A 25,000-nucleotide genomic window follows, 5' to 3' on the forward strand; every position below is an offset into this window, starting at 1 on the left:
ATTCCATTGATGCTATATAAAGGGTTTAAAACCAGATATGACTAGGCCACTGAAATAGTTTCGGAAATATTCAAGGTATTAGTTCAACTCCCAACTGTTAAATCTATATGCTGCCAAACTTAATCTCACAGTTGCAGCCTTCAGCAGTTAAGGAAACAGTTATTCATGCGTACCACAAGGTAGATTAAGATAAACTTATTTTTGTGATATTGTGGAATAGTTACGTCTAGCTTGGAACCGTCACATAATCTAGTGGTTGGTACAGCGTCGTTAAACAACTACTGGATTTCACTGTCTCTTCTTTCTTTTATGTGTCTTCTTTTATTTTCGCTCTATCTCTGTGTGTCTTTCCTTCATTATTTACTTTTGCATTTTTTTCATTGTTTCGTGTTCTTTAATTTCCTTTCATATTTATGCGGAACGAACGTTATTGTTATGTTATTTAAAATAATTCCTTATGTATGCCAGTTGTGGTAAGTTTTTCCAGTCGTTACGTATACAGTTTTTCAATCGAGTCCATTGGACTACATCATAATTATTGGGAATTGCACAAAAGCGCTAATTTCATTATTAATGTACATTCCTTTAGTTAATTTGTATTAACATGTTGTACTTTGTAGCCTATATAGAGTTCTGTTGTACCTATATGTGTTTCTTTGTTGTTCCCAATTTTATTTTCAAATTTTTATGGTATCCCATATTTAGACCCCATTACCTGTAGAGGACCAGTTCGTATTTCTTTCAAAAGTAATTATATGCAAATATTTATTGCAACTATTGACCTATAAGACTGGAAAAATTGTATCTGAATAATTACTTTGTATATCAATAAAGATTTCCAAGCAATATGCCACGCCATTTTCCATTATTATGAGGTAAACAAAATGGTAGCCCATATTTCCACCTTCTCTTCTATCAAATGCTGCATAAAAAGCATTACACATTGGCTTACTGAAGAGAGTAACAGGCATTATGTTCATTTTCAAACAAATGTAGGTTATGTGTTTAAAAAAGTAACTGTAGGGAAATGATTCAAGTAATAATTTGGTGTAAATATATGTTGATAATTCGATTAATAAATAGCCATTGGTAACAGCTAAATGATGTAATCCACCACTGTCACACTTTGTGATTCGTATCACCTACCTCTCCATCCACATGGCCTTTGAAATATCACACCACACTGTGATTGTAATGTGATTCTGAAGGCTGTGATGACTTAATTGGAAATTAAATTAATTGACTTTATTTTAAACGCGTATTAGTTTGGTGAAATGCGAACGAATTAAATATGATTTAACTTCCGTACTTAAGTTAACGGGTTACATCAGCTTCATGTCTATGCGGATGACGTCAATATGTTAGGAGAAAATCCACAAACGATTAGGGAAAACACGGAAATTTTACTTGAAGCAAGTAAAGCGATCGGTTTGGAAGTAAATCCCGAAAAGACAAAGTATATGATTATGTCTCGTGACCAGAATATTGTACGAAATGGAAATATAAAAATTGGAGATTTATCCTTCGAAGTGGTGGAAAAATTCAAATATCTTGGAGCAGCAGTAACAAATATAAATGACACTCGGGAGGAAATTAAACACAGAATAAGTATGGGAAATGCGTGTTATTATTCGGTTGAGAAGCTCTTATCATCCAGTCTGCTGTCCAAAAATCTGAAAGTTAGAATTTATAAAACAGTTATATTACCGGTTGTTCTTTATGGTTGTGAAACTTTGACTCTCACTCTGAGAGAGGAACATAGGTTAAGGGTGTTTGAGAATAAGGTGTTTAGGAAAATATTTGAGTCTAAGAGGGATGAAGTTACAGGAGAATGGAGAAAGTTACACAACGCAGAACTGCACGCATTGTATTCTTCACCTGACATAATTAGGAACATTAAATCCAGACGTTTGAGATGGGCAGGGCATGTAGCACGTATGGGCGAATCCAGAAATGCATATAGAGTGTTAGTTGGGAGACCGGAGGGAAAAAGACCTTTGGGGAGGCCGAGACGTAGATGGGAGGATAATATTAAAATGGATTTGAGGGAGGTGGGGTATGATGATAGAGACTGGATTAATCTTGCTCAGGATAGGGACCGATGGCGGGCTTATGTGAGGGCTGCAATGTACCTTCGGGTTCCTTAAAAGCCATTTGTAAGTAAGTAAGTAAGTATATGTTGATAATTCGATAAATAAATAGCCATTGGTAACAGCTAAATGACGTAATCCACCACTGGCACACTTTGTGATTTGTATCAGCTACCTCTCCATCCACATGACCTGTGAAATTATCACACCACACTGTGATTCTAATGTGATTCTCAAGGCTGTGATGACTTAATTGGAAATTAAATTAGTTGACTTTATTTTAAACGCGTATTAGTTTGGTGAAATGCAAACGAATTAAATATGATTTAACTTCCGTATTTAAGTTAAATTACATTTAGTTAATTGTGGATTGGTAATATGTTGGTGAAATCGGCCCTTAATTGTACTCTAAGCCGTAATATTTATTATAGTGTATGTATGTATGTATGTATGTATGTATGTATGTATGTATGTATGTATGTATGTATGTATGCATGCATGCATGCACTAACCAAAAACGCAATCCCGTGAAGGGCCAAGGAACAACATTATATTTTGTAAACCATCATGGTGTAGTGCAAAATGCTTATTATTATTATTATTATTATTATTATTATTATTATTATTATTATTATTATTTAACTGATTATCGCCTTTAAATGGCACGTACTCAAGTTCACTGTGTTAATATTAATACGGCGTTTAAACCCTTTGTGCTTTGAGTGCATGTAGGCCACTGAATACGTCGCGTTGCGTTGTGATGATTGGCCATACAACGCCGTCGTCCTGTTCCCTACATCCTGTGCAAATTGTCGCAAAGCTCGCATGTCGTCCCCTATCAGAACGAGCAACCTCGAATACCCCAATCACGCCATTATGTTTGTGTTTCCACAGCGGATGGGTTCCAGATTGCAGTGGCTATGCCGAAACAAACGCACGAGGCTTTATCTAAATACGTAAATAAAACTGGACTCCCAGTAAAAATGGCATTCGCTTTCAACATATCAATTCATATCCAAATAATGAAGATGTCAGTTAAAATGTTGAAGTTTTATCAGTGTATTAGGGGAGAGTTTAAAAGGATATTATGGAACATTTGTAACTTGGCTGATGTTAAAAAGTACAACAGTCTAATGCTTTTATAAATGTTTATTCATAATATGGGACCCGTAGGTTGACTCGATCGTGTTGTAAATTTCTACTCTCTTCACTCGGATTCTGAACTTAGGGCCGTATTCAAGAACGTCACTTCAACTTCACTTCCTCAAGTCTGAAGCTGGTCATATAAAGTAGGCGTAAAGTACGATGAAAGAGTAATGGAACGGAGAAAAATTCTCTCCGGCGCCGGGACTTGAACCCGGGTTTTCAACTCTACGTGCTGATGCTTTATCCACTAAGCCACACCGGATACAACCCCGGCGCCGAACAGAATTGTCTCTGATTGAGTTCCAACTCTTGGGTTCCCTCTAGTGGCCGCCCTCTGCACTATGTCATAGATGTCTATGAACATAGGACCAAAGTCCACACATGTGCTGAGGTGCACTCGTTATGAGTGACTAGTTGGCCGGGATCCGACAGCACATTGAAATAATATATTATGATATGCGTAAATCACGAAGTGATTTAAGACGGCGCTTATTCCGTCGGATCCCGGCCAACTAGTCACTCATAACGAGTGCACCTCAGCACATGTGTGGACTTCGGTCCTATGTTCATAGACATCTATGACGTAGTGCAGAGGCGGCCACTAGAGGGAACCCAAGAGTTGGAACTCAATCAGAGACAATTCTGTTCGGCGCCGGGGTTGTATCCGGTGTGGCTAAGTAGATAAAGCATCAGCACATAGAGCTGAAAACCCGGGTTCAAGTCCCGGCGCCGGAGAGAATTTTTCTCCGTTCCATTACTCTTTCATCGTATGATGACGCAGGATATCTGCATGGAAATATATGTACTTCGGTACATTGAAATAATAATAGGCGTAAAGTGCCGGATCCGTATTCGAAGACAATTATTAGGCCTATCCCTCCATTGACTGAGTCAAATGTATTATTGCGATGTACCGAAGTACATATGATATTTCCGTGCAGGAATTCTGCATTATCATATGATGGATGGGTGGTGCGGAGAAAAATTCTCTTCGACACCGGGACTCGAACCCGGGTTTTCAGGTCTACCTGCTGACACTTTATCCACTAAGCCACACAGGATTCCAGTTCCGGTGCCGGATTGAATCCTCTCACTTCCACTTTTGTGACAGTGGCACAATGTCCAACATACAATGTGCAGAGGTGCACTCATTATGAGTGACTAAGTGGCCGGGATCCGACAGAATGAGCGCCGTCTTAAATAACCAACGGTCTTACTAATAAAAACTCTATATACAGACGTTTAACTGTCTTATACAATGAGTAGCTCGTTTAAAAGTCGTGTGTAAATTCCTTACTAATAATCACTACATACGTCGTGTATAACAGTATAACTGTTACACAGCTACGTCATAGTTTCGTCATTACTTCGTTACGAAAGGTAATAGAATATCTGAGGTTCTCTACTGCATCCGGTAGAGCGCTCTAGTGTGGCGTGTTAAATATCGATAGTGCAACTGGCTCTAATCGATTACCACACTACAATTTGGTCAAAGAGTACAAGCTACAGCAATATTATTCTAATAATTCTATGATCTTTGCTTTGTTCTTCTGTGGTTACAAGGTAAACATCATCATAAAATGACAGTCGATACGAACAGCTGTTAGAGGGGCTACCATTTTTTCCCTATATACAACGCTTAAACAAGGGGTTTCGTGTATATAACTACTGCAAAGCAATTCCCATTGTATAATTACAGCCTGTTTATACGTCCATAGCTTATTCACGGTTTATTAGTAACGTTTTCTGTCTCAACTCTGCATAAGTCTCGTATAAAAACTATACACGGTTTATTAGTAAGACTGTTAGTGATTATTTACGCATATCATATTATTGTGATTTACCGAAGTACGTATATTTCCGTGCAGGAATTCTGCGTTACCATGTGATGAAGGATGGGTGGAGCTGAGAAAAAAGTCGAATGTTGTCCAAAAGTAAGTGAACTTGGTGTTCGACGTCATCATATTATAATGACGTAGTTACTCCACCCCACAGCTGCTCATGCAGCAAGTGCGGAGATCATTCATTCATTGCTGGCTACATTTCGTTTTAAACCTGTTATTTTTAGAAACATCCATTGAAATGGAAGGAATCTCAGATGAAAGTGTAGGTCTCCATCAAAGAACTTAATTACAAATATAAAGGTGTGGTGAAAAATAAATCAGACGTCGTTTAAGTTTTGTCATAGAAGAAGATATGACACGAAATTTGGAGGACAAAAAATAAGTGGTACTGATAATATAAATTAAATGAAAATTGAATTATAATATTACTATTAATTAGTTCTTTTACGACGCTTTATCAACTGTTAGCGTCTGAGTGAAATGAAAGTGATGATGCCTGCGAGATGAGTCCAGGATCCAGCGCTGAATGTTACCCAGCATTTGCTCTTAATGGGTGGAGGGAAAGCCCCGAGTAAAACCTTTACCAGGTAACTTGTCCCAACCAGGATTTGAACCTGGGCCCGTTAGTTTCACGGTCAGACACGCTATCCGTTACTCTACAACGGTGGACGAATTGAAATCTTGATCTTCGTTGAATAAAGTAAATTAATATACCTAAAATTATAAGTAAGATGAATAAAAAATTGCAGTTTATTGTAGATAACCTTTTCAAACTTTGTTATGCTGCACAAACATATTTTACAGCTTAACCAATCCAAAAAAAGAGTCAGATCCTCTTTCTTCATAGATTTTACGTGAAAATAATAATAATAATAATAATAATAATAATAATAATAATGGTGGTGGTGGAGAATTTTAAAATACACTTTATAGCTAAATTTCAGAATAAAGTAGTAAAACTGGAGATAAGACTGAGGTTATGTTTACATAGGCATAACTTGAGAATAAGAAAGCAAATAAAATGACACGGAACGCACAATCGATGAATTCTTAGAATTTCGCTATTAACTAAAGGTATTAGAGATCTTTAAATTTAACTTTATCTACAGTTTAATGTCACAAGAGGTCTGAGATTTGCCGATCTTTATTTATTGGGTAAATCTCAGACCTCGAGTGACATTTATTAGGAGTATTTCGTGAATAAAATAAAACTGTAAACAATATATACCTAAAATTCGCTCACAAAATGTTAATAATTGCATATTTATGAATACTTAACCTATTCAGACATTGTGAAGTCGAAATAGATGATTAACGATTACTGCAATAAAGAAATTGGATGCTACTCAGTAATTCTAATTGAGAAAAGCGAAATACACATTTAAAAGTGTTAATTACATGTACTGCGCTTTTCTCTTGTTATAACAGAAATATGTGTTCATTATCTGCTGAAATAATTTAATTTAAATATTTTATGCTCGACCATGCCGAAATGTAGTAATTATACACCTGGTAGCAGTCCTTTAATGCATGTCAGTAAAGTACACCTACTCATTAAAGTTCAGGTGTTCAGCCAATGACAAGTCAGCTTTGTACCGTTATATCGATTATTCTCGGATATGCAATCGAAAGACAATTAGCGAAAAGTCACGGAGGCTGGAAATCCAATACTGTCGCAGAAGGTTATGTTCTGTTACTATAATAATTAGCGTTAATTGTAAATAATATTCAAATAAATTCAATTTGTCATCTCGTTTTTCAATTCTAAATCAATTTCCTGGTTATATCAGAGTAATCTTCATATTATTCTCTGCCAAGGTCAATGACATTCTGCCTCGGAAAAAATCAATACTTTCGCGTCTGCGCACACCTCACAATTCAGGTCAGTTCGCACATAACCATAAGAAGACCTAATTTTAAATAATTTCAAGTTAGAAATATGGTCGAGCATAAAAAGTCGTATGAAACTTGCCTATAATGGTAATTAAGACGCTCGTATGAAAATTATGAAACGAGCTTGCGCTCGTTTCATAAACAATCATACTTGCGTCTTAATTATTACCATTATAGGCTCGTTGCATAATGTACTATTATAGTATTATACAAATAAACTGATTAATATGTTTTCTTCAGATACAATGGACTTGGAGTTAGAAGATAAAGATGTAGATGTGGAAGTAGGATTTCGAACTTTATTTAGTACAGTGGATTCATGCTCCTCAGTTGGCGACACTGAGTAAACAAAAGAACGACCATGCGATAAATTGATAGTGATAAATCGAGCTGAAGAAATTATCGCGATGCATGACTATGTTTGGTTGGAATTCAAAATTTCATTACACTTCATTGGTCGAAAATGAAATGTCGTCATATAAACGAAATAGTCGTAGTAAATAAATGTCTCATTAGTTGTTCGGACAAATTATAGCACTAAGTGAGGAATAAGGTTGGTTTTTATGTATCTTGAATCTTACTAGATTTTGGCTAAGTTATGACTAAAGTGTAAATTAAGTTCTGACAAATTTTGCGTCTTCTGCATACTAAAGTCGAATATAAGTGAAAATGAAATTGATGTGAGGTCCTGAATAAAGCCGTAAGTCTATCAAATTTGTGGACAAGTAACCCGCGATAAATAAAGACTATAATACACTCAGCTGATAGTAACATAAGTTATAAGTTTGTGAAGTGTTTGTCACTTCTTTCAATGGGTACTACCCATGCACCATATTGTTAAAGAGTATCTGAGTAAATTAGTGTACTGTTTTATACTAATATCGATCTCAGAATTATTAATATGTTGTGTTTCAGGTCGGTCTGGAGGGGGACCCTGCCGCCCCGGGAGAGCCCCGGACCCCTCCTGGTCCTCTGCAACCTCCTGCGAGCCCTGACATGGACGACGCAAGCAGTAAACGGCAAGCTACTAGGTAAGTCAGCTGTTTTGTAACAGTATCAGACGACGCAAACACGATAAAATAACTTTGTGTCCTTACAAAATATAGCGTTGCGCGATTCTCCGTATCTCGGTTATATCATTTTGCTGTTCCCATAAAATATATTCAACATAAACTTATTCAGAAAAATCATCGTTAGCCATGAGAAAGAACTACATGACTACTATAGTAGGAGCGATAGTAATAGGAAGAAGAATAAAGTGTGTAAGATTTGTTGATGATAGGCCTACAGCATTGTTAACAGAAGAGGAGACAATAGTAAGAGATATGCTACAGGAGATAAATTACAACTATGAGCAGTATGTGATGAGGATAAATGCAAACAAGACGAAGACTGGTTATCGGACAAAAAATAAAGAAGGTAAACGTACGAATTCGAAACGAGGGAGTAGAACAAGTGGACAGATTCAAATTGTGTACTATAAGCAGTAACATGAGCTGCTGTTAGGAAGTCAAAAGGAGGATAGCAATGACAAATGAAGCTTTTAATGGAAAAAGGAGCATCTTCTGCGGACCTCTGGAAGAGTAACTAAGGAATTGCTTTGGGTGGAGTGTGGCATTGTATGGGACATAAACATAGACATTATGACGAAGTTAAGAGAAGAAACTAAAAGCATTTGAAATGTGGATATGGATAAGAATGGAGCGTGTGAAATGGACAGACAGAATAAAAAATGAAGTTGTGTTGGAGAGAGTGGGTGAAGAAAGAATGGTGCTGAAACTGTTCAGGAAGAGAAAAAGAAATTGGTTGGGTCACTGGCTGAGAAGAAACTCTGCTCAAGGATGCACTGGAGGGAATGGTGAACGAGAGAAGAGTTTGGGATAGAAGAAGATATCAGATGATAGACGATATCAAGATATATGGATCATATACGGAGCTAAGAAGAAGATAGGAAAGATTGGAGAATGCTGGATTTGCAGTGAATGACCTGCTCTTGGGAAGAAAACCATTAATGAATGAACAGGCCTGAATACTGGGTGTTCATTTCAAAATGTGTCATGACGTCACTGTTGTTGGGTCACCGATTTGAAGCGAGTTTCAGCTGATATGTTAGAGAAGTTGCCTATTATTTAAGGCGTTCTTCAATCTGAACTTGAGAACGTGTACGGTATAACTTGAACGTCGTAGCAACAGATGGCGGTCTGTACGGTCTGTGTGCTACCATAACCTCTTTCGAACTGTGTTTTGCGCCGGCAAGTCGTACGCAGGGTATTTGTTATCATCGGTTGCGTACGGTAACATTCCACAACACAAATCAAATGCTCCGTGTTCATGTTGACCGTCGAAGTTAATGTCAACAAATACGTAAGTAATCGTCTTAACCCTCTCCCCATATCCCGACAGTACGTATTTCCAAACAGTTCACATTCCTGCCACTACCGGCGTTACCGTACGTATCGGCACGTACTCTTCAGAATGAACGCCGTACTTGCTAGCCAACTTCTCTGCCTCTTAGATTATACACCTGAGCTGCGGAAGTGTAGGAAGATTGAATTCTCTAGGCTCATCAGCTAGCCACATGACGGCATACAGCGAGCCAAGACACATTTTGAACTGAACACCCAGTAGAACTTCTATAAATAAAGGAAGAAGAAGAAATTCAATTCATATGCTGCAGTTGCCGAATCCGCCGAACGGTCACTTCGTAAATCGACAAAGGTAGCGAGCATCAGAATTCGAAATACCATATTTAACAGTGCGTCGTCAAATGGAATTACTGATAAAGCCTTTCGACCTACTTTCGTCAATGAACTTAGGTATGCTGATATAAATAAACATGCACTTTATTGTTTCCTACATCTTTATCTCGAGGAAATGTGCTCGTTATATAGTAAATGTGCAATGTACAGCTGCATGAGCAAACACAATCGCTTATAAACAGAAACTGCTTCATTATAGATTAAACCAAAGACAAGCCTTTGTTGTTTATTTCAGAAAAAAAGAAACTGATTTATCCACTTCGCTTGTCTGAGATCTTTTTTTTCTCTTGATGCTGGATTGAGAAGTCATAACCAACACTTATTAACAATAAGAATTATCACTAAACATAACATTCACACAGTTTTAAGGGGTTAGGTACAGCTCACTTACTTACAAATGGCTTTTAAGGAACCCGAAGGTTCATTGCCGCCCTCGCATAAGCCCGCCATCGGTCCTTATCCTGAGCAAGATTAATCCAGTCTCTATCATCACTCCCCACCTCCCTCAAATCCATTTTAATATTATCCTCCCATCTACGTCTCGGCCTCCCTAAAAGTCTTTTTCCCTCCGGTCTCCCAACTAACACTCTATAGGCATTTCTGGATTCGCCCATACGTGCTACATGTCCTGCCCATCGCAAACGTCTGGATTTAATGTTCCTAATTATGTTAGGTGAAGAATACAATGCGTGCAGTTCTGTGTTGTGTAACTTTCTCCATTCTCCAGTAACTTCATCCCGCTTAGCCCCAAATATTTTCCTAAGAACCTTATTCTCAAACACCTTTAACCTATGTTCCTCTCTCAGAGTGAGAGTCCAAGTTTCACAACCATAAAGAACAACCGGTAATATAACTGTTTTATAAATTCTAACTTTCAGATTTTTGGACAGCAAATTGGATGATAAGAGTTTCTCAACCGAATAATAACACGCATTTCCCATATTTATTCTGCGTTTAATTTCCTTCCCAGTGTCATTTATATTTGTTACTGTTGCTCCAAGATATTTGAATTTTTCCACCTCTTCGAAGGATAAATCTCCAATTTTTATATTTCCATTTCGTACAATATTCTGATCACGAGACATAATCATATACTTTGTCTTTTCGGGATTTACTTCCAAACCGATCGCTTTACTTGCTTCAAGTAAAATTTCCGTGTTTTCCCTAATCGTTTGTGTATTTTCTGCTAACATATTTACGTCATCTTACACCAGTAACATTTTTGGAAATATCCAACATTTTTTTCCTCCATTACTGTATCTTGTACAATAATGAAAATTGGTATGTGTAAAACACTCTCCTTCTGCTATATGAAAAAAAATATTTTTACGATTTAAAAATATTATTTATATTTTTGTTTTCAAAATTCAAAATGATGGCAGTTTATTGTGCAATGATTAAGCGTTTCCCTCATAACTCATAAACTTGTTAACTTTTTCATGTCCTCTCTTTTATTTTATTACTGAAACTCATGTGTACAATATCATGTTCTTTCAACTAAATTCCTTAATAAATTTTTTTTTATTTTGTGTTAGAAAAAAAATACTGATATTTGATCATTTTTAAATGAATTTATTTTTTATCAATCAAAGTAGAGAAGTGATCATGCATCATATTGTAGTATGACATGCATAAATACACACAAAAAATTTCATCACTGCACGGTGAACTGAATTTTGGAGAAAAAAAAAAAAAGTAAATGTTTTTTTTTTTAACCGTAAAAGTATTTTTTCCACATAGCAAATGGATAGTGTTTTACACATACTAATTTTCATTATTGTACAAAATATATTAATGGAGGAAAAAAATTTTGAATATTTGCAAAATTTTACTACTGTAAGCTGTACCTAACCCCTTAAACAGCAGTGAAAACCTAATCGCATTACCACTAACTCCACAAATTTAATACTGCCACTGCTTGTGAGTGAACAACTGTAAGCTGAAAATATGTTTCTATTTGACCTATTTCACTAACCTAAATTGCGCAAAACATCGGGCAGAAACTGCACTCTGAAAGGTACACAGACTACCGCTCGTTCAGCACTGGACGTAGAGATCAAAGAGACAAACATGTTTGTTAATAACGGAAATAACAGATTTACTGGAATTCCATCAAGGCGTGGTAGTTTACCCCCAAAACATTTGAAGTTTCTTTATTGTTAACCAGTGACGGACGGTGGGTTTGAAAGTTGAGGTGGCCAAGACGTGACTGACGAGAATATAAAAATAAAGCGCAGAATTTACAGGTTTCAAGAAACTAAAATTAGGTTTTCAATCTATGTTTTAGGATTTCTTTAGGATTTTGAATCTTATGTTTAGGAATTTATATAATTTTACGGGGAAAAAAAAAAAATAAAAATAAACAACATACTGTTAATATAATATTATAGCGGCTTGGTAAAGATTGCCTCTCTTTAGGACATTTTAAATCCTAACCTACGAATTAAGTCTTTTAGGTCATATTAAATTTTAAAATATTATTCATTGCTACATAAAACTATTAAGAAAAGCAATATTTCGAGAGTAACGAGATAGCAATAAAATGGATTGGAACCTAAGAATCCGGGACTTGCTCATTACTATTGCATAGCATAATTTTACAGCAAATTCACTCCACGATCCTCTTTCTTCGGAAACCGATCAATTAGATCACAACATACTGAACAACTGATACTAGAAGAAGCTAGAGACAAATCTGCATTTGTTTCTAAACTCTCGATATATTTAATATACTGTATAAATAAATACATCTCGGAATACAAAAGAAAAAAAATAACAGGAACACCCTCAAACAAGGGAAAAACCTACCAACATAAAAGAAAACTTCTACGCAGGGAGAGAAAACTAAGAACACGTTACTCAATTTTCTAAAACCAATAACAGAGAAAGAGAGAAAGAGCTTCCCAATACAGCCGAAACCAGCTGTGACTATAAGCAGTACAGTTGTCAGCGGTGGGTAGGACGTTTCCAAATTCGGCTCCCCTCACGCGTTCTAGCTAAGTTTAAACACTCCGCTAAGCAGCTATATTATTGGTTGAACTGCTGTTGTCATGGTTACCGGGGAGCAGAGTGATGTAGCTGTCTCCTCTCTCTTGCTCTCGCATAGACACTGCAGGCTGCTAGATGTCGACTATACAGGTTACAGCGCTGTCTGTTATTTTTCGGTACGAATTATTTGTACTATCTACACCAATGGCGGGAATTCCTGCGGCATTGCCACAGTATTTCAGACCTCAGCGAAGCATCAAACTTACCCCCTACCTTCCCCTTCCCCCCTCCATGAAAATACTGCGCGTGTACGTGACGAATTATACTGGATAGCTGTACTTCGGAGCTTCATTAGTGACACAATGTCTTTCGCAGAATCATAGGAATCGAGAGGATATCACACTTACAAGAAAGGCGGTTCTTTCATTTCTTATGTTTAGGATCAGTTACAAATATTCAGGACGCGAACTTAAATATGTACATTCTTAAAATAGATCACCTGTTATAGTTCAAAGAACACAGATTCAGTGATTTTCAAAGGATGGAGAAAGATTTCAATATTTTTGCCACTCCTTTTCATGTTTAAATTGAAAATGTTATCCCAGAATTGCAGTTAGAGGCACTGGATTTGCAGAATGATGGCTTCTTGAAAGCAGAATGTGAAGGTCTACTGGGGGCTAAAATTTTTTAAAAGATGTCCAGTACTACATATCCACTGCTTAGACAGTTTGCTTAAAAAATAATGAGTACCGTCATTTCCCATAACTATGGTCCTGGAACATAACTATTGTCCACGATACAACTAATCAAATTTTGTACTCCATAACGTAGTACCTCGTTTATCTATATTCTTGCTGTAGTTTGAATTCAAGTCACTGCAGCTATCTACGAACGGTCTATATTACTTCTACAGTGATCTTTGAATGGTTGTATCGTGGATCATAGTTGTGTTCCAAGACCATAGTTATGGAAAATGACGGTATGTATTCATCAACCTACCAGTGCGAACAGCTGTTTTCTAAAATGAAATTTATAAAGTCCAGCCACAGATCTCGCTTAAGCGATGCTCATCTCCTTGCACAACTGAAAATAGCATGCACAGATATAAATCCCAATTTCGAAGAAATTGCTTTGAAAAATGATTAATTAAATATCACGTGAATGAACTCTTCTAATTACAAATGGTAGGTAGGAGTGTAGTGGCGCAACTGTCTGTAAATCCGTCACTGCACTGTAGAGTGCAATCCCTTCCACAGTATGTAGTTGCCATTTAAATCTTGTCTTGTGGGTTGCGTTCATTTTGCCCACCACTGATCTACAGTATAGCCAGCGGGCATCACCAACTGGATGTAGTCGACTTGACGTAACTTACATCTTAGTCGAAGTGAATAGTAAAATTAATATACCGTAAAAGGAAAATGTTCGCCATTTGCTATAACTTGTCTGTGATCTTAATTCAGCTGGAATTAATACTGTCATATTGTGTTCTGGTAAAATGTTAGGGGAGGCAGGGACTCCCTTGCCTCCCCTGAAAATCCGCCGCTGTTGTTAACGTAAAAGTTCGCGCGGAGATGTATCGGAAACGATTTAGGATTTCTGTTTTTCAGTGTCCTAGAATCAATTTAGGCAGATTTTTTATTTCGAAATTATAAAATGTATCTGCGGACCCCACGCGATTTCATCGACTTTCGCACGCGGCCCGCTGGCCGTGGATTGGACACACCTGCTCTAAGTCGTCCTATAACCTTACTTCATTTGCTAGCCGGTCTCTGATTAAAAAAAAAAAATGGCGCAATTCTAGTAGCTTCCATTTTATGTACAGTATATGTTATATCCAGTTATTACTAAGTTCACATCAATTTTTCATGTAACTCAAATATATTTAGTCCTCTCCTGATTGATTCGTTTTTCTTGTAATCCAATTCTGCGCAGTCTGCTACATTTCGAAGAAACTTAATTTCATTTGCCGGAGTCTAGTCATGTCTCTGCTTTAAAGTTCATATTTCACTTAAAGTAAACTTTGTCATCTTCGAGTAAAATGTTAATGCAATAAAAGTGAAACTTCAGAGGGCGAATTTGTTTTCTGGAGACAAAATCGGGAAAGTTTATTCTCAATGAACAATAATAATGAGAGACTATCCCTGGAAATGGGGACGTCTGGTTATTTAATTTTATACCATCGTTGTTACTTACTGAATAAAAATACTTACGCTTACTTACCTTCAGTAATATGCAAGTCTCAATCCGAAGAAAGGTATAGTTCTTACATTTTGCTTTGGACAGACAGGTCTTGTTCATACTGCTTAAACTGAAGGAAAAATAGAATATGGTATTGTACTCTGTTATTAGTGTGTGTTGAGTACCCCTATCATTATTTTAACAGACTAACCACGTGTTGTATCAGATATTCTTGTCTATTCTGCTTTGTAGGCTAAATGTGAGGTATTTCGCTTTCATGTTTTTTTTTTATTTCCATTTCATTTACATTATAATCAACTTAGTTACATTTCTTTTCAGTGTAATGTGGCATCGAACCACAGTCTAGTATATACAGTCACGAAGCTTGAGTTTTGAGGGTACTAGGAACAATAGACTGTGCAGGTACTATTTCGCATTGTCTGTGATGAGGCGATAGTAGCGATCCTAGTGGTTAGCAACTGTCTATGGATGTATATTTACTACGTATTGAGCTTCGTGACTGTATATACTAGACTGTGATCGAACGTTGTAACTATGCCGTGTAGGTACAATACATTCAGATGCGTACATCTGAGCTATGCACTCCCGCGACCGCTCTATATTCGCGAGCAGGGGAGATAAAATGTATGCACTGTACATTGATCAATTGAAATAGTTCGTATTTGGCAAAAGAAACCATTAGTATTAATTTAATCGTTTGACAATAAATGGAGGTAACATAAACAATAACGTAGATGTTGTACGAGTATTTAAACATTTACCACGTATTGAAATAGTATTAATAATATTTTATCTCGGTCTTACTAATAAAAACTCTATATACAAACGTTTAACTGTCTTATACAATGAGTAGCTCGTTTATACGTCGTGTGTAAATTCCTTACTAATAATTAGGGACCGGATTTTTATGTAATTACATATTATATTCCTTTCAACTTAACAGTATATAAATAACAAATCTTTGCGAATCTTGTAATTACCTTTTATATATTAAAATTTGATACTACATATTTTTACATATTTACCTCACATTAGATATTATGGCTTGGTATTACATATATCTACATATTTAGGAGTTTTATTCATTTTTACTTTTCTAAAAGGGGGGAGAGGGGAGAAAACTTTTGATGGGAAAGTTTACAATTTGAAATACACAGATTTAAGAAGCCTTTTTACCTACCCAAGAAAGGATATATTTCGGAACGAAACATAACGTACTTAATTCCAGAAAGTAATAGAGGCATTCACCCCATATCGCTCACTGTAAATATGAGTGAGCAAAAAGCAACCTTTCTCATACATCTACCTTGTATTGTAAAAAATCACTCAGAAAGTAGCGTTGCCTTCATGCGGTGGAGTGGGATGAGGATGGCATGATTTGTCTCGAACTAGAATTGTTCTTAACACGTCTTAACAAGCCGTTCCCATGCAATTTGCAACCTCACCCACCCTCTTCCTAATCCTTCCAGGGAAAATCCGTATCAAATGTGACATGAGCCGCAATAAAGTAGCCGACTTTTGAAAAGAATCTGGAGTAAAGGAACAAACTTGGAAGATGTTGAAAGATTAAAATAAATAGTAGCCCTATACGGAAATGGGATTTTCCGAGCAATTATTAAGTATGGTTCTCGGCTGGAATAATCCTACCCTTCTGAATGAGACAGGAATGTCATTTTTCAAACAACAGTTTGTAAATGCCTATAGTTTGAGGTTTTAGTAGGTACATTGTTTCTTACAGAGAGCAGCTAAAATGCATGTGTCCCACATCTCCTACTTTCTCATAATCCAGTAAAGCGAAACATTGCTTGCAGTTCTGTTATGTCATTCATTTCACTCAGTTCTCTAGTTTTAGTAGTACTTACAGTATAAAGTGCAAGTGAGTTTATCTACTGCTTTTAACTAACTAAAATGACCCCTATATTTTCAACCCTAACGACAAAAATGAAATCCTGGATTGCGATGGACGAAGCTTTCACTACAGATGGAAAAATAGTAATGTGTCAAGTGTGTGCGGTAAAAAAGTCGGGTGCTCTATGAAATCACAACTGGAGAGTCTTATCTATCCTATACCTGCCAAATATTGATATTAAATATTTTCGTGATTTTACATATTTTGATACATATTCAGCTTATTTTTCTTACTTAAATATGTACATAATTTCACACCTTGATATTACATAAAAATCCGGCCCATTCGTTACGAAAGGTAATAGAATATCTGAGATTCTCTGTAATCTGATGCATCGTTAGTGATAGCAAGATCTCTGCATAACCGGAGTCTACGAACGACTGGGCAGAGAATAAGGTTGCCGCGTTGCGCTTTGTTTACAACTGTTCACCGACTAATAGTATTATCGTTAATGGGGCTTGGAATCGAGAGAGAAACGTAACAGAGTTTAGATTAACAGAAAAAAATATATTTTGTTTGAGAGCGTTCAATAGACTACACATTTCGCAGTGATATAATTAGTTTCACGTTTATATGTAGAGTTATTTTGAGAACAATTGTTGCGTCTTGCAGGACAGTGCTGGCGGAAGTACGACCTATTTCGTAATTATCGTTATTGGTGTTCGTACTGCGCTGTCTAATTTGCAGCCGAGGAGTCCAGGTGGACCTTATCCTGATGCGACTATTTTTAAACTAGTTTTCTTCCTCATTACATAAGTAGGCTACCACAGATATACACTTACGTGCGTGCCCCTGTATGTTTGTGTGTATGTGTTTTTTTGATGTCCTCGCTGGTCTTGCGATTACATGTTAATCGCTGAATCCAAGGTTCGCGATTTCCATCCTCGCCGAGGGCGTTGGATTTTAAATGACGATAAATTCCGAAGCATGCTTTGCTTCCAGAAGAGAAGACAGGCTATTGATTTCGTGTTGTAGATTTACGGAACGTAAAAGAGCTGTGCAGTGGCTTTTGTAACTTAAGCGCTAGCTCGCTGATCTTTCATCCGGACGGCCCGGGTTCTAGTCCCGGCCAGGTCGTGACTGAATTTGTGGTGCACAAAGCAACCGTTAAAAATTCATTTTTTTAGGGGTACTCCCGTTTACGTATACTATTCCACTAACACCCTCCATCTTCATATCATTTCATCTATTATCTTCAATCAAAATAGGCCGTAGTGAAGTGTTTGATGTAATACGGTTCCCGATACTGTTAGGCCCGTAACACACTTGCAGAGTTTTCGCCAGCGAGAAATGTGTTGCGAGAAAATTAAAAAATTGATAACATGGATTCAAATGGACGTCCACACACTGGAAGAGATTCTCGCTCAAGACAAAAACCTCGCGCGAGTTTCTCTCTGGAATCGGTAGCTCAGCGAATTTTCTTGACACATTTATCAAAGATGTTTGACATTTATACTCTTTATGACGATTGAATGTAGAAAACGATATCACAGGTGGCGATGAATTGTATTGTTTTTATTTGAAAATGAGAAAACATGGCTGATAATTGCAGTCAGAAACTTATCGAACTAGTATGATATCATCCGTAGGCCTATTTATATGATACACGGGATGGAAACTATAAAAACACGAAACTTAAAGAAGAAATCTGGAGACAAATATCAGATTATCTGAAAATAAATAGGGATATATTTTATTTTGATGAGATTTAATAGTATTGATTAAATATTTGAAATAATGTATCTATATGTGTTAACAGTTTACGTAATTTTAATCAGAATATAGCAAAGAATTCTCTATCATATCATGAATGGCAAAAAAAAAAAAAAAAAAAAAAACTGTGGTCCATTGAACCTGAAATAACGCCTAAACATATCATCATTCGAATCGAAACCAGTGTCCAAAACTCGCCCTTATTTTCGTAAGATACAATGTGATTTTCAGATATTTCTGGCTTTAATTTTAGACCTACTTCTTCTTTTCATGAACAAAACATGTTCATGTAACTCCATTTCCTCATCATCTGAATACTCAGATTCAACATAGCGTTCGTACATAATTTGTGAAGTACGACGATAGACTTACAGGTTATATATTTAAGTACGACAATATACGTAAATACATAACCTATAATATTTCCCCCAACTAGTGATTACTATAATCAGAAAGATGCTTTCTGCATGAAGGCAGTGCATAGATGATCATAGCGAGGTGTGATCTGTGATAACAAGAACTCGCCAAGTGTGTGGAGGAAGGCTCTTCGCCTCTTTCTCGCAACACATTTCTCGCTAGCGAAAACTCTTCAAGTGTGTTACGGGCCGTAGGAAGGACTTAGGACTCTTGCTCCTGAGGCCTGGTTGAGACGGGACCTGGTTCTATGAGGGCTGAGACAGGATGGCCGATCTGTCAGCACCGGAATCACGAACGCCCCGAGACCATCTCTCTGACTTGAACAATCATCGCAATGAAGGACGCACAATGGGCCAAGCAACCTTAAGTGCAAGGACCCGGTCGAATCCTTGAAAAGTCATGCCAAATCGAAAATAAATTTGCCCCTAATAAAGGGGTCTATTCAGAATTTATTTACGATTTCTCGCTCACGTAGAAATTTGGGGGTAGCATAATCTGTCAGTCTATACCACTGGACACTGCGCACATGGGCTTTCCCACCTGTTACCTCTAATCCAGTCCATACCTTGTGTTGGTGTTTGTTATTTGTATGTTTATGTGTGTGTTGTGTGAGACCTGCATCCTACAAGTAATCCTATACGGGTGTCAGACATGGGTTCTGTCTACGAAGCAATATACAGCGATTCAAACTTGCCAGAGAAAGATGCAGAGGAAAATATTAGGAGTCACGCTAAAAGACCAGCTTCCAAACGACAGTCTACAAAAACTGGCCAACACATACGATGCAGCAGAACGTGCCATGATGACGAAATTTAAGTTGAAGTGGTGGGGGACACGTGACGAGAATGGAGCACTCAAGATGGACGCACGCGACCACCATGTGGGACCCATATATCGGAAGAAGGAACCAGTCCACACCTGTGGAGTAACGGTCAGCGCGTCTGGCCGCGAAACCAGGTGGCCCGGGTTCGATTCCCGGTCGGGGCAAGTTATCTGGTTGAGTTTTTTTCCGGGGTTTTCCCTCAACTCAGTATGAGCAAATGCTGGGTAACTTTCGGTGCTGGACCCCGGACTCATTTCACCGGCATTATCACCTTCATCTCATTCAGACGCTAAATAACCAAAGATGTTGATAAAGCGTCGTAAAATAACCTACTGAAAAAAAAGAAGGAACCAGGGAAGACCACGACTCAGATGGGCGTATATGTTTGTGAAGACGACGGGCAAACAGTGGTCAAGAAAAGCAAGGGACAGATCTCAGTGGAAAGAACTAGGACTAATACGAACTAGAAGTAGTTAGGAATGTTACAGTGTATAGTGTTAATAGGTTACAATGATGACTATTGCTATATAGTATACATTAGTTTTAAAGGTATACAGACCGACAAAGTGAAATGGCTCACGAGGCGAGTAATAACGAGCCATCCCTTTTATAGGAGACCTTTGCCCTTCACGGCACATAATGGCTAAATTCATTCATTCATTCATTCATTCGTGTGTTGGTTTGTGTCCCACGAACAACCGTAAGGTATCATGTGTAATCTATCTACAGATTTAAATGAGAGTGACAAATCGATATTATTACATATGGCTGAACACTGTGTTTTATAATTTCATGTACTTAAATGATTTAGGACCCATTGAAGTAAATGTTTATGAGATAATTTGTGTTAATTGAAGTGGCACTTTGTGAACTCATGGTTCTTTTTTTTTCCCTAAAAAGCTGCTGTGCCTTTACAATGAAATAAGGTTTATGAGGTTTTTATGCAAATTAGATTTTGCATTAGTAAAATCACCATGCTCGGTGTATTGCTGCAAATAAAACTGAAAGCAGCTGACAAATTTGCATGAACACAGTACACGTTATGAAGACTATTGTTATGGCTATCAAAACCGGAGTAGATACTGTTTAGTCAACTCTTCGACCAGGTTTGAACCTCATAAGTGACACCAATGAGGCATCACTCATGAGGCAACTGAGCCAGGAGATAGTGGGATATGATGATCAGTTCCTTTGTCCCTCCGTTGCATACATCTCGCTGACTAGTAACATATTACACTAATCGAACTAAACAGTTGTTCTTCCCCGACACATATCATCAAGTGAGATATACTGCCTGATAATAGGTGTAAGAGCAGATATGTTGTTGATAAAACCGGTCTATCTCTAAAAATGGAAAATTTCCATATTATTGCTGTTATCTCTTGGCTGCAAGGGATACTAGCTCTTTATGAGTGGTCTAACATAAGGAAGCATCGTGGAGGTTAAATATATCTCGTCGAAGTTCTTTTGATTATTGTTCTGGTCTTATAGCATTTTCGAAGTTCAATTTATTTTCTCTTTAAAAGAATGAGGTTCAAACCGTTTTTGCCCATGTCTGCAATTGGCCTGCATTAATAAACACTTCCACAGGATTTGAGATGTATTGTATTGTATTTATTAACATTCCATGGTATTCATACATTGCTTACAGCTAGAATATGGAACAAGTAAAAAAACTTAATACTATTATAAAATATTAATTTATAGTCACAGTCTAGATGAAATATATACAGAAGAGATTTACAATGTAGTCTACTAGTACAACACAAAGTTTTAGTATCATTTTCATGAAGTGTTATTGAATGTCATGAATTCACCTACAGAATAGAAGGCGTGAGAAATTAGGTACTTCTTCAATTTGGCTCTAAATAATTTTATGTTTTGAGTTTCATTTTTTATATCGATAGGGAGGCTGTTAAAAAGTTTTACTGCCATATAACGCACTCCTTTTTGATAGCACGATAGACTTGCCGATGGAGTATGAAAGTCATTTTTTTGACGTGTATTTATGCTATGAACTGTTGAATTAGTTACAAAGTTTTCACGATTACATACGAGGAAGATTATTAATGAAAAGTTATACTGACAAGCCATGGGCATTATTTGTAGTTTTTTGAAAATAGTCCCACACGATTCCCTAGATTTGGCACCTACTATTATTCTAATTACTCTTTTTTGTAATAGAAATATATTGTTACTATCTGTGGAATTTCCCTAGAGTATTATTCCAAAACTCATTACCGAGTGGAAGTATGCAAATTATATTGTTTTTAAGGTATTGATATTTACTATCTTTTGCATAGATCTAATAGCAAAACAAGCTGAATTTAGTTTGGGGGTAATTTCTTTAATATGATTTTTCCAATTTAACACATTATCGATTTTTAAGCCAAGAAATTTGGTTGTTGTTGTTTCTAATAGGGATCTATTATTAATTATTGCGCTAGAAATTTGCGACCTTGAATTTGGACAGGATTTAAATTGAATTACAGTATGATAGTTTTGTTACAATTTAATACCAAATTATTTGCTGAGAACCAGTCACATATTTTGAAGAGAATTTCCTCTGTTGAAGATTGGAATGTGTTGGAGTTATTGGCTGTAATTACTATACTTGTGTCATTTGCAAATAATATGGGATGACCTACATCTTTTAGGGGGGCAAGATCATTTATAAACACTAGAAAAAGTAGGGGACCTAATATTGATCCTTGAGGAATTGATAGTTGATCAGCCTAATAATTCATAATAATTGTTACCAGTGTATTTTCAGCATTATCTCATCGAAGTTCTTCTGATTATTGTTCTGGTCTTATAGCATTTTCAAAACTCAATTTACCCTATTTATTTTTTAAAAGAATGAGGTTTAGACCGTTTTTGCGCATATCTGCAATTGGCCTGCATTAATAAACATTTCCACAGGATTTGAGGTGATAATTGATCAGCCTATAATAGTTGTTGATATTCATAATAATTGTTACCAGTGTATTTTCAACATCTTTCCTTTCCTTTCCTTTCCTTTCCTTTCCTTTCCTTTCCTTTCCTTTCCTTTCCTTTCCTTTCCTTTCCTTTTCTTTCTCTTCCCCTTTCCCCTTTCCTATCCTATCCTATCCTTTTCTTATCTTTCCTTTTCTTTCCCCTTATCTTTCCTTTCCTTTCCTCTTTCCCTTTTCCCTTCCCTTCCCTTCCCTTCCCTTCCCTTCCCTTCCCTTCCCTTCCCCTCTTCTCTTCTTTTCTTTTTTTAACTAGTCACAAGTTAAGAAATGTTATTATTTTGTTGAGTCAGACACACTGCAGGAAAATGAAATGTATAATATTTATCTTATTATTTTATTAAATTCTGTAGTGCAGTAAATTGTAAAACTAGGTTACTTTAATTAATAATTTTCTGCCTTATTTTACCAGAAAATACAGATTTTTTTTAAGAGACTAAATAGCCAACGAACTTAGATTTCTAACTAATACTATTTCATGATAACCGTGATACCTGAATGCAAGTCACTCTACAATACGAGCACACAGACAAGCTTTCTCGGGTCCCGCCTGGATTGAGCTTATAAAACGCGGGCTGAATGGGCCAGTCCCAAATTTTAACCTGCTCCGCAGCTGCGCCGGAACCCAAGCCTGACGGCAGACAGTTACGGGCGTGTATTGTCTGCTTTGCCGGTGTCTGGTGTTCTCAATCATTTTGTACCGGTACTTACGCTAGGACATCTCCGCGGTGGCCCTGTTTCGCTCTGGCTACACAGTCAGGGAGGCCCGATCGTGTTGGTTGAATGAAAGGTCAAAACATTTAAATGATGTAACTCTTCTCGAAGAAGAAGCAGCGTAGTAAGAATCTTCCTTGCACTGCAAGCGAATAGGATTAGTGACGTAAAACGTTAATGGCGTTGTTCATCTCGCTCTTGAACAGAATAACAGCGATCTGAATTGATTTCGGCGTCTTGTAGGTCTTAATTCATATATTCAGATGCAATATCGAAGAGTTCGGAAGTGCGATAATTAAAACATTATCACAAACTTGTTGATGGGAAGCGAATTGGGAAGGCGGGAGGGTGGCGGTTGCTATGGTGACAAGGAGACGTGCATCGACCGCTCTCCGATCAGCGGGGCACTAGAGCCGCCTCGTGGCGCAGCAACAATGTCTCCTGCAGCGCTTCTTAACATTTAATGTTAATACTGTACATAGGTAGATTGATAATAAATACGGTTTTTATTTTGCTATAGTTTTGGTACAGAGATCGCAGCGTTTTTATGTTTCGTCCTATCTCTTGTCTTCTCTTGCTCATCCATGCCATACGCGTGATAGATACGTTACCTCCTATGTATGTATATATTTATTTACACTGCAAGTGGGCAAGCACCCGGTGGCAGTGGTATATACAATATTAACAATACACAATAAAATGATAAGCAATACACAATAAAATTTACAATACACAATACAATTTTACAACACATATACAATTTTATACACAATACAATAAGAATACACAATACAATTTAACATAATAATAATAATAAAACATAAATAAAATACCTAATTTTACAATACAGCCTACATAATTATGTATAGGTCCTACATAAGTTTCAATAGTCTTTCACTTCACCTGACATAATTAGGAACATTAAATCCAGACGTTTGAGATGGGCAGGGCATGTAGCACGTATGGGCGAATCCAGAAATGCATATAGAGTGTTAGTTGGGAGACCAGAGGGAAAAATACCTTTAGGGAGGCCGAGACGTAGATGGGAGGATAATATTAAAATGGATTTGAGGGAGGTGGGGTATGATGATAGAGACTGGATTAATCTTGCACAGGATAGGGACCGCTGGCGGGCTTATGTGAGGGCGGCAATGAACCTTCGGGTTCCTTAAAAGCCATTTGTAAGTAAGTAAGTCTTTCACTTTACTCTCATCTCATTCCTTGTAGTGGCACTATGACGCATTTCACTGACACTTTAGCACACATTTCACTGACACTCTGTAACACATTTCACTGACACTATAGAACACATTTCATTGACGCTATAAATTATCACTGATCGGAACTGTTCACTGCACTGTAAAACCATAACTTCACTGACTCACCTCGCTTCACTGATACAACAGTTCAAATAAGTCAAATAATTACATCCTTATGCATACTTATAAACAGAACTACATTTAAACTAAACATTTCTAGTCTAAGGCCCTCTTACACGCTATTTTTAAATAA

At 37.0% G+C, this 25,000-nt stretch overlaps 1 protein-coding gene across 4 annotated transcripts in view; it reads left to right on the top strand.

The window, feature by feature from the left end:
* The window catches only part of krz (beta-arrestin protein kurtz), a 375,435-nt gene that overhangs the window by 156,534 nt on the left and 193,901 nt on the right, over positions 1-25,000 (top strand). For all 4 annotated transcript variants that reach the window (XM_069833898.1, XM_069833928.1, XM_069833917.1 and 1 more), the window contains exon 3: positions 7,889-8,004. In XM_069833898.1, coding sequence (XP_069689999.1) covers positions 7,970-8,004 — 35 coding nt within the window. In that variant the 5' untranslated portion in view covers positions 7,889-7,969. The remainder of the gene's footprint in view (positions 1-7,888; positions 8,005-25,000) is intronic.

The sequence above is a fragment of the Periplaneta americana genome, chromosome 1, assembly GCF_040183065.1.
Source record: "Periplaneta americana isolate PAMFEO1 chromosome 1, P.americana_PAMFEO1_priV1, whole genome shotgun sequence".
Lineage (NCBI taxonomy): Eukaryota > Metazoa > Arthropoda > Insecta > Blattodea > Blattidae > Periplaneta > Periplaneta americana.